The sequence below is a fragment of the Rhinopithecus roxellana genome, chromosome 7, assembly GCF_007565055.1.
Source record: "Rhinopithecus roxellana isolate Shanxi Qingling chromosome 7, ASM756505v1, whole genome shotgun sequence".
Classification (NCBI taxonomy): Eukaryota; Metazoa; Chordata; class Mammalia; order Primates; family Cercopithecidae; genus Rhinopithecus; species Rhinopithecus roxellana.
The window spans coordinates 125,147,004-125,163,845 of NC_044555.1; the positions used below are offsets into that span (position 1 = coordinate 125,147,004).

The 16,842-nt window shown below is 36.9% G+C and overlaps 1 protein-coding gene across 2 annotated transcripts in view; it reads left to right on the top strand.

Annotated features, from left to right (window-relative positions):
* SLC25A14 (solute carrier family 25 member 14) overlaps positions 1-16,842 on the top strand; it is a 33,863-nt gene that overhangs the window by 2,409 nt on the left and 14,612 nt on the right. For both annotated transcript variants that reach the window (XM_010354804.2, XM_010354805.2), the window contains 4 exons: positions 2,844-2,937; positions 4,199-4,346; positions 7,259-7,353; positions 8,972-9,057. In XM_010354804.2, the coding sequence (XP_010353106.1) occupies positions 2,844-2,937; positions 4,199-4,346; positions 7,259-7,353; positions 8,972-9,057 (423 nt within the window). The remainder of the gene's footprint in view (positions 1-2,843; positions 2,938-4,198; positions 4,347-7,258; positions 7,354-8,971; positions 9,058-16,842) is intronic.

Here is a 16,842-nt window from a genome sequence, read left to right on the forward strand (position 1 = left end):
ACAGTTTAATGATTTGATAGTGTGATGTGGCTCCCAAAAAAGTGAGTGCAAGTTTAAGCTCTAGTAATTGAAGTATAATGTGTCAAATGAAGAGAAAGATCATGGATATTTAGCTTGAGAAACATAAGATGTAAGAGAACATCATAGCTGTCTTTAAATATTTGAAGGGCTTGCCTAGGGAAAAAAGAATGCATTTGTCCAAAGACTGGGTACGAATTAGAGGAAGACAGACTTTTGGCTCAATATGAGGAGGGAGTGTCTAAAAACAGATCTAATCAAAGATGATCCAGGATTTCTTCATAAGATTTTTTCCTAACATTGGAGTGAAAGAGATTTTACTATCAGATGGGGGTAGGGAAGTAGTGATTGTGGCAATGGTGGGTTTTGCCTGTGGTCCTCAGATTTTTGGATTTCATGGGCCAGTAAAACATAAATGAAAGTGTGGGGAGCGTACACAAATACAGGCTAGTTAGCCTATGCTCCAGGCATAAGAAGAATGTGATCTGTTAATAATAGACAGTCCCTAAATTAAATACATTTAGCTGAAAAAAAAAAAGCACTGAATGCCCTTATTTTTTTCATTTCACCTCAGAATTGTGGGAACTTCATTAGGGAACCTCTGGGCTAACTGTCACAAGATTCAGCGACTGGTCTTTCATCATCTTGCCATGTCCTCCCTGCCTTTCACTGATTCATCATCACTCCCTGAACCCTGAGCACATTTTCTTTATTAAGGGGCTGGTAGCAGGTTGTAAAGTTTCGATAGAGGCTTTCTCTGTAATACAAAGAATTAAAAAAAGTTGTAAAGAGAAAGCTTTGGAGAGACAACTTTATGTAAAAGTAGCTGTCTGAAACCTTTAAGACTATTTGGGGCAATCTCTAAATTTGTGAATGGAGAGTTAATTTTTTCCTCACAAACTCAAAGAGGGGATATGCCATGGTCTTGCTTTTCCATCTCTACTCTCACCATATGTGTCATATTTTACCATCAATTCTAATCGGAAAATGCGGGCCTAGCTAGAAATGGTGATAAGGTAGTATTTAGTCTTCAAGACTCCTATTTCCAGCTGCAATTGATATTTGAAGTGGCTATTCTTGCTTTGCTCATTAGAATTCTTTTCAACAACTTTCCCCCAAAAGGGTTATCTATCCCAGACTCTATATGTACTATGCTTGAAAGGAAGACTCCATAATAATTTTTGTGGCCTATAAAACATTTAATCAGCATGTTTGCTGCCTTCTCTGGAAAATTGTATTTTGCTTAGTTACAGAGAATTCCTTATGTGGAAGCAAAGCAAAACCTTTAAAGGGATACTGTGACTCATAGCTGCTAACCCCAGATTGGGCAATGGGAGGGAGGGGTGGGCAGCAAGTAATATCCATTAAGATGTAAATTTGGGTACTTAAATTTTTAAAAATGTAATAATGATAGTTAAATAACAATTATTGAACTGTGTGCCAGGCACTTTTCAAGATGTTTTTGATATTTAATTTTCACGACAACCCTATGATATAGTTTTTATTATTAGTTTCATTTTACAGTTCAGAAAGTGGAGGCATAGAGAGATTAAATAACTTGCCCAAGGTCACAGAACTAGTAAGTGGTGGAGTCAGGAAATGAATCTGGAGTTAGCATTTAAATTTTAACAGTCTGACTTCAGGAGTCTGCATTCCTGACCATAAACCACTTGGAAGTTGCTTTTGAAATTCAGAAGTATACATACTATGAAGCTCTGAAAAAGGAATATTTGAAAGAAATCTGAGAGTCCATGCTAAGAACAGATACTACTTTCAGGTGAACCAGGATTTAGTAGGCAATGCCTAGAGCAGTTCTGAAGTGTGGAAGCATCAGCGTTATTTGGGATCTTGCAAATTCTCAGGGCCACACCACCAATCAGAAACTCTGGGGGAGAGGCCCAACAATCTATGTTTTAATAGGCCTTCTGGATGATTCTAATACATGCTAAAATTTGCAAAACCTAGAGGGCAGAGCTGTGGAAAAAATAAAATCCAAGAGAGAACAAGCTGAAGGTGGCATAAAAAGAGAGTAAAGCTGAAAAGATTGACGATGACAGGTCTAACGGGGGTGGGATAGGGAAGGAGAAAAGGGAGGCTGGGAGCAGAATACATTGTTAAATAACTAGAACATAAAAGAAGAACAGTATTTGTATGTGCGTGTTTTAAAAGGCCAAGAGGAAGGAAAAGGAGATCCACTAGATGGATGTACGTTAAATGTCAGAGGGAAGAGAGACATCATATTGCTATCATTCCTTTGGGGGCTAGAAGGAAGGTGAAAAGGTTCTTAGCTCAGCCTGGGCCTGGTTGGGGGGACAAAGTTATATATAGCTAGAAACCCTATAGTGGAGAGATAGGAAGGCTAAGAATATGAGAGGGTAGTAGTGTAAGCCTGTGCTTTGTACCTGAATCAAGCTAACTGAATACCATAAACTGCTTTTATGAGATGCCTCAGCCTATAAAATTTGAATTCCGGGTTCCTTCATTTGTAATTATCTAGTTGAATGTCAAAGTTGGGTGTGCTGGATGGACTGAAGTCTCTTCTCTGGGAGGGGATGAATATAACATTAAAGAAACTGAAGAGAATGAAGGGCACAGGTTGATCTCTGAGTGAATCACACGCCTACCCCTACAAAATGTCAGTAAAGAACAAACTCATGATCATCCAGCACATAAAACAGGATCCCCCATTTTGTGTCATTCCACTTGGTAGGGTTTTTCCTCTACTTCTGTTTTATTTGACAATTTTGTTTATCTAAATTATATGATCAGATGCTAACAAATGCTCCTCACTCTTGTGCCTTGTTCTGATTTGTGTTTATTTTTAGCACCAGAAAAGTACCACTGTAAGTCATGAGATGTCTGGTCTGAATTGGAAACCCTTTGTATATGGCGGCCTTGCCTCTATCGTGGCTGAGTTTGGTAAGAATGTGAGAAAGGACAAATCTGCATTATATGGTATAGATGGTAGCTTATGGTGATGGTTATTTTTGGTGAAAGCCAGATAAAAAATAAGAAGCTCACGTTATTTTGAAAATTGTCTCAAAGCCATGAAGTAATATTTCGGGGAAAGTACTACTAATGTTATGGCAGATGAGTTAAGAAAAGTCAAACTAAGGAAAGCTTTTTTGGTAGTTTACTGATTTGTTAATTTGCTAGGCTTAAGTAAAATACATGAATATATAGAGGGAGTTGATATGTCTTAAGGGTTTTTGCTATATTTCTGTATTAATAGTCTTTTATGCTAAATTGTTTATAAGTTTATTTGTACTGAAAGTCCTTTTTTTCAAACCTATTTTAGAAGAAAATATACTAACAAGATCAAACAAGATTCTCTTCTACATGATTTTAATTTTGAAATATTTTTAGATTGTTGTTTTTTCATCTTCCAGATATTCTCTTTTCTAAACTATTCATGAATGACTACTGACGTTCTTGGCATATTCTGTGGTGTTGTGATATTCGGGTCATCAGTGACCAGAGCTACCTAATCACCTTGTTAGTTTTACACCCTGAAATATATTTTGTCAATGTGATGACCACTTCTGTTTGTTGATGTAAGAGGTTTGGTTAAAGAAAATTTCCCCCCAAGCACTCTGCTGGTATTAGTCCTGAATTACCTAAGGGACCAGGATGAGGAGAACCAAATAGGGCTTTGCCATTATCTTTCATAATATTAGGGGACTATTTGTTTCTTGTAAACAGATAAAAGAAAAAACCCACAAAACTTTGTAGCACTATATAAGAGCATCTGGAGCAGCAATCCCATGCTTTCCTATCTTTGTGAAAATTTGGGGAGATTTTATGAGACACAGCGGTGGGGACACTTGGGGTGGGAAGGGGCAGGAGGGAGACTGATAAATGCCAGATTGTACATTACAGATGAAATAAAAAACAACATTTAATTATTTTGCATTTATAATAGGGCAATCTTAAAGCATTTTATCATATTATAGTTTGAAGTATATTGTGGGTCAATTGGTGCTGCCTATGTATATTATAATGCATTTCACTTACCACATGCAACTCATGTCCTCTGACAGTGGTATTCTACTAGAGATCTTCTATGTGTTATTAAAAAGGACTTTGTCTTAGGATTCAAATATTGTCCTTGGCTTATATTTAGCAACAACTTAACTGTGATTCTTTGGACATACTTATAAATGAGTATGTTCCTTTATAGGGACTTTCCCTGTGGACCTTACCAAAACACGACTTCAGGTTCAAGGCCAAAGCATTGATGCCCGTTTCAAAGAGATAAAATATAGAGGGATGTTCCACGCACTGTTTCGCATCTGTAAAGAGGAAGGTGTATTGGCTCTCTATTCAGGGTAAGACTGGTTCTTTCCGTATATCATTAACAGAAATGCTTTTTAAAGAAGCCATAGTTTTCAGCTATCTGATAGTTTGTGTCTGTTTCATAGTCACCATTTCAACTTGTAATTCAGTATTGATATGCCAGTTTATATTTCTCCTCCTTATAAGTCTTGAGCTTTGGATTTTGTGTTCATTTGGCTATAAGTGATAATAACATTTTAAAATGGATATGTCGTTGCAGTATAGACTTTCTGCAGATTTCCCGAGAGTCATAATAGCCACTCTTAATAACAACACCAATTAATTATATATATTTTTGTGATATCCCTCCTGAGTTGGCAAATTCTGACTTCCTTTAAAATTATCCTCTTTGAAAAAATATTATCCTTGCAGTTTAAACAGAAAGTGCATAATGAGAGAGAGGGAGACCCATCTTTATCATCACCGTTTGATTAGCCATAAGTTTGTGGTTTACTGTCTAGTTTGTAGTTCATCTGTTGCCAGTTTCCTAGGCCACTCCTGCGTCTGGGCTACTGGTTTATTACTCAGATAATAGATATCAGTGTTATCGTTAAACTATGTTACATCGTTAAACTATGTTAGACTTAATTTAAAAGGTAATTTTCTTGGGGGAAAAATCAAGTAGTATATCCTGAAGCATCCTGAAGATGATCCACCATCCTGATTTGTGGATCATCTGTTTCACCTTGTTCTTTCATCAGTATGGATAATCACAAGATATTTTCTTTTCTGATAGCAAGGAATAAAGTCAGAAATATGCATATTTAGTCATCATTTAAAAATCCTAACCATTTGAGCTGCCGCTGTCTTTCTATTTATACCTCCTACAATATAGTTCTGCAATTTGGAAGAATCCCAAAGGAGGTATGAATGAGAATGTCTCCAGTTTAAAGGAGAACTTAAATAGGGTGGAAGTTTGGCTCTAGTGCCTCGTTGATATGATTAAAGACGTATCTGCAACTGTTAGGAAGTAGAGGTTGATTTTTTAAAAAAAATCTTTATCAGGTGAGTAATGATGTATAATTCTTTTTATACGTTGCTGGATTCAATTTACCAATATTTTCTTAAGGAGTTTTGCATCTAAGTTCATGAGAGACATTAGTCTGTGGTTTTCCTTTTTTGTACTGTTTTTGTCTGGTTTTGGTGTCAGGGTAATACTAGGCAAAATAAGTTGGGAAGCATTCCCTCTTCTGTTTTCTGGAAGGAACTGTGTAAAGTTGGTGTTAATTTTTAAAAATGTTTTGTAGAATTCCCCAGTGAAATTATCTGGGGCTGAATATTTCTTTTTGGGGAGCATCTAAATTCAGAATGTAAATTCTTTTTTTTTTTTTTTTTTTTTTTTTTTTTTTTTTTTTTGAGGCGGAGTCTCGCTCTGTCACCCAGGCTGAAGTGCAGTGGCCAGATCTCAGCTCACTGCAAGCTCCGCCTCCCGGGTTCACGCCATTCTCCTGCCTCAGCCTCCCGAGTAGCTGGGACTACAGGCGCTGCCACCTCGCCCGGCTAGCTTTTTGTATTTTTAGTAGAGACGGGGTTTCACCGTGTTAGCCAGAGATGGTCTCGATCTCCTGACCTCATGATCCACCCGTCTCGGCCTCCCAAAGTGCTGGGATTACAGGCTTGAGCCACCGCGCCCGGCCCAGAATGTAAATTCTTTAAGGTTATCGTAGTTTGGGGTGCTATAACAAAATACCATAGACTGGGTGACTTGTAAACAACCGGAATTTATTTCTCACAGTTCTGGAGGCAGGAAATCTGAGATCAGGGCGCCAGTATGGTGAGGTTCTGCTGAGGTCTCTTTTCTGGGTTGCAGACTGCCAAGACTTCTCATTGTATCCTCACATGGCAGAAAGAGAGTGAGGGAGCTCTCTGGGATCCCTTTTATAAGGGCACAAATCCTATTAATGAGGGCTTTACCCTCATGACCTAATCACCTCCTATTACCATCATATTGGGGGTTAGGATTTTAAGATCTTGATTTGGGGATGGTACAAACATTCAGTCCATTGCAGTGGGTATGAGTGTTATTCAGATTATCTGTTTTAACTAGTTGAGTTTTGGTAGCTTGTGGTTTTCAAGGAATTTGTCCATTTCTTCTAAGGTGTTGAATTTATGAGTATAAAGTTGTTTATACCATACTCTTATTGTCCTTTTAATGGCTGCAGGGATTGTAGTGCTAGTCCCTGTTTCATTTTTTATTTGCATCTTCTGTCTTTTTATCTTTGTGAGTCTTGCTAGAGGTTTATCAATTTTGTTGGTTTTTTTTAAAGAGCCAACTTTTTGTTTCATTGATTTTTCTCTATTTTCCTATTTTCAATTTCATTGACTTGTGCTTTTTATTATTTTCTTCCTTTTGCTTGCTTTGGGTTTATTTTGCTCTTCTTTTTCTAGTTTCTTGAGGTAGGAGCATAGATTATTGATTTCAGATTCCCCCCTCCCTTTTTTTTTTTAAAATTTAAGCTTTTCATGCTATAAATTTCCCTCAGCACTGCTTTGGCTGCATCTCATAAATTTTAATACGTTGAATTTTGTTGTCATTTAGACCTGTGAATTTAAAAAGTTTCCTTTGACAGACACTTGGTCTGACCAATAGATTGTTTAGAAGTATGTTGTTTAATTTCTAAATGTTTGAGGATTTTTCTTATTGATTTCTGGTTTGATTCCATTATCTTCAAATAACATATTGTATATGATTTCAGTTCTTTAAAATGTGTTGAGGTTGGTTTTATGATCCAGAATGTTGAGTTTCTTGGTGAGTGTTTCATGAGTGCTTGAAAAAAAAAATCATATTCTGCTGTTGTTGGGTGGAATGAGATGGGTAGTGCAAATAAGTAGGCTGTGTAGATTTGTATAATCTGCAAATACATGTTGAGAATAACTTTTTTACTTTTTTTTTTTTGTTTTGCAGAATTGCTCCTGCATTGCTAAGACAGGCATCATATGGCACCATTAAAATTGGGATTTACCAAAGCTTGAAGCGCTTATTTGTAGAACGTTTAGAAGGTCAGTATACTCACCCTCTTTTGAGGTGATACTCAAAGGGATTGTTGAAATCATGCTTAGTGAGAAGTGTTGGTCATGAGGTGCCTGAGAATAGAGGAGAGTCACTGCAAAGACAAAGTGAGCTTGTTCTAACTTGGAATAAATCTTTGCAGAGGTGATATATGAATTAGAGAGACCTATTCTTCAAATTTTGTCCCTTTTCCTATCGATAAACAAGGCACGTGATCATCCCAAAAGAAACATGGAACTATCTTGTCCAGAAAATTAATGCTATCTTCATCAATAAGAGGACTTCAACTGTAAGGCATTTTCTAGCTGGCAATTTTGATAAGCTTTTATTAGATGGAATAATTTTAGGCTACCTTCTAAATTCTGATGTACCTATGGCTACCTTACGCATATTCAGCATTATCATATGTCTGTTTGCTGCTGTAGCATTTTCCATCATGATACTACGCTAAATGGTTATTTTACCACAGGCCTGGGGCTGTTGGATGTTTGGGGACAGCTGGAAAGCCTTTCGGTTAGTAATGTCCTTTGAATCACTTTATTGTCCTAAAATCAACTTTTTCTGAAGCCTTTTTTGGGGGATCGTGAAGGGTTCTCTTCCACCTCTTTCTGAAATATTTTTCTTTCATAGATTCTTCACTTGGGTTTATTTAGTTTCTATTTGTGGGGTCTTCATGGTGTGAAGGAGCGGAAAAGATTGAATTTCACTATAGAACAATGTGCTCTGTGGTTTCTTTGTTCTTTTTTCTTGCTGAGGAGATTTAGTTCTAAATGATTGTTTTTTCACATTTGACTACAGAAATACTTTGTAAATTAACAGAGGCTAGGAGAGATCTCAGGCCTATCAAAATTAATATTCAGATAAGTTTTTTGTATTAGAGAGAAGACTTTCTCTTTTAACATTCAGTTCCCGAATCTTTAGAGTTGACGATTACCCAGAAAAATACTTAAAAAGCATGTTCTTTAGATGTTTGAAAAGATCAAAGGGGAAATACCACCTTCTGAATTCGTGTGTGGGATATTGATAGTTATGAAGAAGAAAAGGATGTGTTCCAGCCAGTGTCCTTTAGAAATAATGATTTTTTTTTTTTTTGGAGACAGATTCTTGCTCTGTCGCTCAGCCTAGAGTTCAGTGGCGCCATCTCGGCTCACTGCAAGCTCCGCCTCCCGGATTCACGCCATTCTCCTGCCTCAGCCTCCCAAGTAGCTGGGACTACAGGCGCCCGCCACTACACCTGGCTAATTTTTTGTATTTTTTAGTAGAGAAGGGGTTTCACCGTGTTAGCCAGGATGGTCTCGATATCCTGACCTCGTGATCCACCCGCCTCGGCCTCCCAAAGTACTGGGATTACAGGTGTGAGCCACTGCGCCCAGCCGAAATAATGATGTTTTTAGAAATGATTTGTATTTTACAAGTTTTAATATATTTTAACACTGAATTGAGATGTAGAAATACTTGAGTTTCTTTATTTTCCTAAGCTTTTTGGTTCATTTGTAAAGTCATCTCTCTAACCAAGTTTCCCTTTCTCCAGTAGGTCAGTACTGTGTTCTCAAACTGGTACCTAATACAAGCAGACCTTTCTTTTTCTTTTTCTTTTCCTTTTCACAGATGAAACTCTTTTAATTAATATGATCTGTGGGGTAGTGTCAGGAGTGATATCTTCCACTATAGCCAATCCCACCGATGTTCTAAAGGTAAGAGAGACACAGTGTGATTTGAAAGGAGCATAAACTTTGAGTCAGATTTGGGTTCAGATTCTCGCTCTGTCACTTGCCAGCTATAGAACCTTGGGCAAATCAGTTAACTGCATTAAGCCTCAATTTCATCATTTGAAAAACAAAGATAATACAGTGTTTATAACATTGATTATATATATATATATATATATATATATATACTGCCTATCATTGTACTCGGTGTAGTAGATGCTCAATAAATGGCAGTCAGTTTATTATGATATGCATGAATCCACTGGTCCTCACACTGGGGTATGCAAGGCCCTGTAGGTTCTTTCCAAGGGCTATGCAGTTTTATAGGAATCAATTTCCAGATCTCTCACATCCATTTGTACTCCATCTTAAAATTGGTCCGAGAATGAATCTGTACATAATAGCCCTTACTCAGTTTTACAAAAGAAAGGCATATCGCTGCCTGTTCTAAATCTTGGTATGGTATGTTGACCTGTGGTATAATCTAGGATGCCAAACAGAGGGGTAAATTGAAATATAGGTTTTGGAGAAGCCTACTTTAATAACTAATTTGGGTACCTTAAGTCTGTAATGCTTCTGTCTTTTCCTGTTTTATTAATATTTCTATTAAGGGTTAGATTTGGCTTTAAAATGGTATATTTTAGACTGTATTGGAATATTCTGAATTCAGAACCAGAACAGTATAGGTTGGTGGTGCTGACTTGTTAAGAGTATAATTGGATTTCTTTAAGGTTTTATCAAGTCACAGACTGAAATATTTCTTTTAATATAAAATTTCATCTTATTTCATAAAATGGTAATTATTTTCTACTTATTAACATATTTAAACTTATGATTAGTTAAAAGCACTAAATATAGAATTAAAATAAGTGAGGGGAACCCAAAGTTTTAAAAAATTATTTTAAAATTATTTTAAGGGAATTGTGAGAAAAAAGTAAGAGGACACATGCTTTTTAAAATTTGACCACTAGTGAAACCACAAGTGGCTAGGTTAGCAAAGGTGAGATCTGTTTATTGCAATTCAGAGAGGGGTTTGAGAACTGAGAGAATGACTTGAAAAACAACACATATGAAATAAACCACTGGTGGTTGATGGATAAAAATATGAGACAGTCTTTCTGGACTAAAATGATAGTAATTTACAGAATTTTTATATCATTTTAGATTTACAGAACAAGGTTTTTGTTTTTTTTTTCAGTGTTTAGATTCAGGGAGTACATGTGCAGGTTTATTACATGGGTGTATTGTATGATGCTGAGGTTTGGGATATGAATGATCCCATCACCCAGATAGTGAGCACAGTGCCCAACAGTTTTTCAACGCTTTTCCCCTCCTTCTCTCCCCCCTCTATTATTCCCTGGTGTCTATTGTTGCCATCTTTGTCCATGAGTATGCAATATTTAACTCCCACTTACAAATGAGAACATGCTGTATTTGATTTTCTGTTCCTCCACTAATTCATTTAGGATAATAGCCTCTAGCTCAATCCATGTTGCTGCAAAGAACATGATTTTGTTCTCTTTTATGACTGCATAGTATTCCATGGTGTATATGTACCACATTTTCTTTATCCAGTCCAACGTTGGTGGGCACCTAGGTTGATTCCATGTCTTTGCTATTGTGAATAGCACTGTGATGAACATAGGAGTGTATGTGTCTTTTTGGTAGAATTATTTATTTTCTTTTGGATATATACCCAGTAATGGGATTGCTGGGTTGAATGGTAGCTCTGTTTTAAGTTCCTTAAGAAGTCTCCAAATTGCTTGCCAAAGTGGCTGAACTAATTTACATTCCCACCAATGGTGTCTAAGCATTCCCTTTTCTCTGCAGCCTCGCCAGCGTCTGTTGTTTTTACTTTTTAATAATAACCATTCTGACTGGTATGAGATGGTATCTTGTTGTGGTTTTGATTTACATTTCTCTGATGATTAGTGATACTGTGCATCTTTTCATGTTTGTTGGCTGCTTGTATGTCTTCTTTTGAGAAGTGTCCGTTCATGTCTTTTTCCCACTTTTTAATGGTGTTATGTGGTTTTTGCTTGTTGAATTAAATTCCTTATAGATGCTGGATACCAGATTTTCATCATATGCATAGTTTGTGAATATTTTCTCCCATTCTGTAGATTGTCTGTTTACTCTGTTGATAGTTTCTTTTGTTGTGAAGAAGCTTTTTAGTTAAATCAGGTCCCACTTGTCAATTTTTTGCTTTATTGCAATTGCTTTTGAGGACTTAGTCATACATTCTTTCCCAAGGCCAATGCCCAGAATGGCGTGTCCTAGGTTTTCTTTTAGGATTCTTATAACTTGAGGTCTTACATTTAAATCTTTAATCTGTCTTGAGTTAATTTTTGTATATGGTGAAAGGTAGGGGCCCAGTTTTATTCTTCTGCATATAGCTGGTCAGCTATCCCAGCACAATTTATTGAATAGGGAGTCCTTTCCCCATGCTTATTTTTGTTGACTTAGAACAAGTATTTATGAAGATAATTTAATTGAACAGTTCCTTGTTCCTCTTACTCAGCAGACAACCCCACCTCCTATGGCCTGGCCTTATACCTCTCAATTTCATGTCCTTTCTACCTTACACGTGTAAACTTACTTCCATCTATACCCATCCTTATCTTGTCTTACTGTAGTGGTTTTCCAGACCAGACCAGTATTACCTGGGAACTTGTTAGAAATGCAAATGATCAGGCCCCATCCCACACCTACTGAATCAGAAAGGGTAGGATGGGGCCCAGCAGTCTGGTTTGACAAGCCCTTCAAGTGATTTTGATACATGCTTAAGTTTAAAAAAAACCCTGGTTACTCTACTTTTATTCATTTCTGTTTCGTCGGCGACCTTTCTCTATCATTTGTCCTCTTTCTCTTCAGTGTCTTCCTCTTTACTGGTTATCTGCTCTCAAATGATAAATATGGTCAAATCGCTCTATCCTAAAATATTTTCTTGACCCTCTGACTTCAAAACACCATGCTATCTCTTTCCTTACCTTCTCATCCAGATTTTACAAGAGTAATCTTTACATTTCACATTTCCTCCATAACCTGCTGTAATCACTCCTGCTACTTGATTGAAATCACTCTCCGCAGGGTCATCAGTAATGTCCTCATTATCCAATCCAGTGGACATTTTGGTTCTCATCTTACTTAACCTATTTTGACTAATTCCTTCTACTTGAAGTTCTTTTTTGGTTTTGTTTTTACACTATTTAGATTCTTCTAGTTTTCCTATTCCTTAGTTTCATTTGTGGGCTTCCTTTTTATGCATATACTTTAAATCTTTTTCTTCTTCCACCCAAGGTTCCATCTTTAGCTCTTTTCTCCTCTTCAGTCTCTCCCTGGTGGCCTTTTTCATTCTTTTTAAAAATATTGTTGTTATTATTATTATTGAGATGGAGTCTTGCTCTGTTGCCCAGGCTGGAGTGCAGTGGTGCAATCTCGGCTCACTGCAAGCCGCGCCTCCTGGGTTCATGCCATTCTCCTGCCTCAGCCTCCGAAGTAGCTGGGACTACAGGTGCCTGCCACCATGCCCGGCTAATTTTTTGTATTTTTAGTAGAGACAGGGTTTCACCATGTTAGCCAGGATGGTCTCAATCTCCTGACCTCGTGATCCGCCTGCCTCGGCCTCCCAAAGTGCTGGGATTACAGGCGTGAGCCACTGTGCCCGACCACCTTTTTCATTCTTAATACTTTAGCTCTCACTGTACCAGTTAGGTTATAGGCTAAGATACTGTCACAAAGAAACTCAAAAATAAAACGTCTCCATATACAAGTTTATTTCTCTCTCATGTAACCATCTAGAGGACTGCAGTTAATGCTAGTAAGGCAGCACTACTTCATGTATTCATCCAGGATCCAGGTTTCTTCATTTCTGTTGCACTGCCATCTCCTAGGGCAGGGATTGGCAAACTACTGTCTGTGGGCCAAATCTGGCCCACTCCCTGTTGTAAATAAAGTTTTATTGGAACGCAGCCACTCCATTTGTTTATTTATTGTCTATAGTTGCTTTTGTGCTTCAGTGGCAGAGCTGAGTAGTCACAACAGAGGTTATAAGCCCTGCAAAGCCTAATATATTTACTGTCTGGACCCTTATAGAAAATGTTTGTTGACCCCTGTCCTGTGGTATTATTTTAATCTGTATAGTTGAAGTTGGAGCACCAGCAAACCTTCATTCCAACCCATGCGGGGAGAGTAAAGGGAAAGCAGTTACCTTTTGATTTGTCAAAAATAAAATCAGGAAAAGTTTTAAAGTTTATTGTATGCAATAAGATAAAGTACAGATCTTGATTCAGGATACTTCAAACCGAGTGATAACAAACTTATCTTACAGTACAGTTTATAAAGCAGAAGGGCAGAAACATTTTGACCTTTTTTGTGATTGACTGTTATAAATTATCCTTCTTTTAAAGGCAAGCAGCTGTTTAAGGTGATTGTCTATAGTTATTGGTTTCATTTCACTGAAGCATTCTGACAAAGATATAAAGCTTATGTTTTGTTGTTATTGATTAGAGATAGCAGTTCTGAAGAAATAGGAAGACTTAAGTTTCGGTTACCTGATGATGGGTGTCTGGTCTTGGGGTTTATCTCAATTGTCGCCTCCATTTTTATCTTTAACAGTTTAAATCTTTAAATATGTAGTTTTTGATAAGCAATTCCAAACATATGAGTGAGTAGAAAATAACATAGTACATTGAACATCTTTGTACACGTCACCGAGATAGCTGAGATTTTGCTAGACGTGCTTTTTTATTCCCTTTTTCTGAATTATTTTAAGGCACATTCCAGACATTGTCATTTTCCCCCCCTATACTTTGATGTGCATCTCATAAATGGAATATTTTTCTATATAACCACGATGCTATTGTTACATTGAACAAAATTAACATTTATTCATTAATAACATCTAATAATCTATGTTCACATTTCCAGACTGTCTTATATTTTACAGTTGATTTGTTTAATTTGGGTTCCAAAGCCTATGCATTATATTTAATTGTTATGTTTCTTAAGTCCCTTTTATTCTAGAGTACCCTACTCCTGTCCATATACCTTTTATTTATTTATTTATTTATTTGCTTTTTGCCATTAACTTGTCAAATAAATGGGATCAGCTCTCCTTTAGAATTCCCAAGTTTTGGATTTGTCTTTTGTAACTTAGTCCTCTAAATCTTCTATCTCTGTAAAAGGAAGGTTTCTGTAAAGGTCATACTGAGTCATGTGAGGAGGCACACAGTGTTTGGTTGTCCCAATATAGGTATGTTAAGATTGATCAGTGGGTTCAGGCGTGACAGTCCAATTTCTCCTTTGTAGTTTCCTGTCAATCCTTCATCTAATGGTTTCATCCATTAGTGACTATTACCTGAATCAATTGTTTCATTTAAGGTCGCAAAGTGATGATTTTCTGATTCCATCATTCCATCCATGTTTCTTAGCTAGAATTCTTCTGCAAGGACAACCTTTTTTTTTTTTTTTTTGAGATGGAGTCTTGCTCTGTCGCCCAGGCTGGAGTGCAATGGCGTGATCTCAGCTCACTGCAACCTCCATTTCCTGGGTTCAAGCAATTCTGCCTCAGCCTCTCGAGTAACTGGGATTACACAGGTGCACACCACCACGCCTGGCTAATTTTTGTATTTTTAGTAGAGACGGGGTTTCGCTGTGTTGGCCAGGCTGGTCTCAAACTCCTGACCTCAGGTGATCTGCCCACGTTGGCCTCCCAAAGTGTTGGGATTATAGGCGGCCAAGGACAACTTTTTCTCATTTAGTAGGGCGTTTGGCTATTCTGAAATACAGGTGATTTCCTTCTAAGTAAGACACTGGGAAGTTTCAACCATTATTTCTGTTCATGTTCCATTCTGAAGGACTTAGTTCCATGGCTACATCTAGCTGCAAGAAAGGAGAGTAGATTTTGGGAGACAACTAATATCTACCACACTACCCAGACCTGCTGGGTCATCTAAACTAGAAACCTAGATCATCTTTGATTCTTCTATATCTTTGCTTCCTTCTAGTATTGGATTAGATACCAAGTTTCTACAGATTTTGCCTCATCTATCTTTCCCAACTCTGTCCTTTCCGCACCATTCCTGTTGTAGGACCTCATCTCAGTAGCCTCCTAACTTGTCCTTTCACTCTAGTGTGTACTCCACTTCCTCAACCCATCCCCAGATAAAGCTAGAAAGATCTATCTAAATCCATATCTGATCTACTATGTACTGCTTCTTTGCCTTTGTGCATGTAGCACTTTCTTCCTGAAATGTCTTTCTCATTTTCCTGGTGAATTTGTCCTTCAAGACAAGGCTCATAAACAGGGCCAGGACTAGGGCAAAACAAGTAAGGCAGTCCCCTTTGATGCAGAATGTAAGAAGGTGCCACAAAACTCAGTTATCAATACAAACAACATTTGTATGCAGTATTTTTAAGTAATCAAAATTAATGCAAAAAATTCATGATGAACCAGATACCAAGGTTTCATATAACTCATCTCATTCACCTCACCCTAATCCTGGCCCTGTTTGATTCCTAGCTTTAGTTAAATTTGATATTTGATTCATCATGGCTTTTTGTGGATTAATTTTGGTTAAAAATATCATATTGAGGCATCATTTATCTTGATTACTGAGTTTTTCTTGCACTCCCTAACATTTCATGCCTAAGAAAAGGTTAATTTTGGTTAAAAAATATCATATTGAGATGTCATTTATCTTGATTACTGAGGTTTTCTTGCACTCCCTTACATTTCATGCCTAAGAAAAGTACTTCACTTGCCTCACGCTAGTCCCTGTGTTGCTCAGGAATCACCTCCTTAAAGAAGTGTTCTACTTACCACAGTATATTAGTAGTTTTGATTTGTCTTTGTGACAGTTTGTATCTTGATTTAATGGGTTTAGGTTTTTATAATTATAATATTTTAAAACTCTTAGTAGTAACAGTTAACTTTCTGCATAAAAGCATGTTGCCATTACATGACTTACTAAATACATTTGTTGAAACCTAGAATGGTAGCATAAAAATCAGGCCTACCTTTGGGCCACTAGTATTTAGTGACTGACTACTAGGATTGTATGTGTGCAGAGTCTGTGGGGAATTGTACCAAACCTTTTACACGGCCATTTAATGCTATCTTTCCTTTCTTGCAGCTCTGAAAGGCCACTTGGCAGAATATAATATCATGCTTTTTATAAATAGAACTCAACTTAAGGTCTCATAAACATAAAATTATATTTTAAAACACATTTTTCCTTTTTATAATTACATAAGCAATGCATGTTTAATGTAAAAAAATGTGGAAGGCAGAAAAAACACAAAAGAGAAAAATGCTTACTTATAGCCTCACCACTCAGACATAAACCACTGTAAGTATTTAGTTTTATATGTTCACCTCGTCTCTTTGCTGTGCTTATGGATATTTTTAAGTTTACATGTTTTTAATAAAAATGATATAGTACTTTGCAGTATTTTTTTTCTGGTTAGCAATTTTTGATATCTTTCAGTGTCAGCAAATACCATCGTACAACAAAATTTTATGGCTCCATAGTGTTCTATTAAATGAATGTATAATTTCTGTAACCAATCTGTGTAGTTGTTGTTTTTGGATATTAAGTTGTTTCTAATTTTTCACTAAATGAGTCATTTTTTAGTCCTGCTGTACACTTGTTCTTTCTTTTCCCCAGATTTTCTTCTGGCTCCAGAAATAATAGACTTAGTGTGAGGAATGTGAGGCTGATGAAAATCATCTTTATAAAATACACTTTGACACAAATTCTTTTTCTA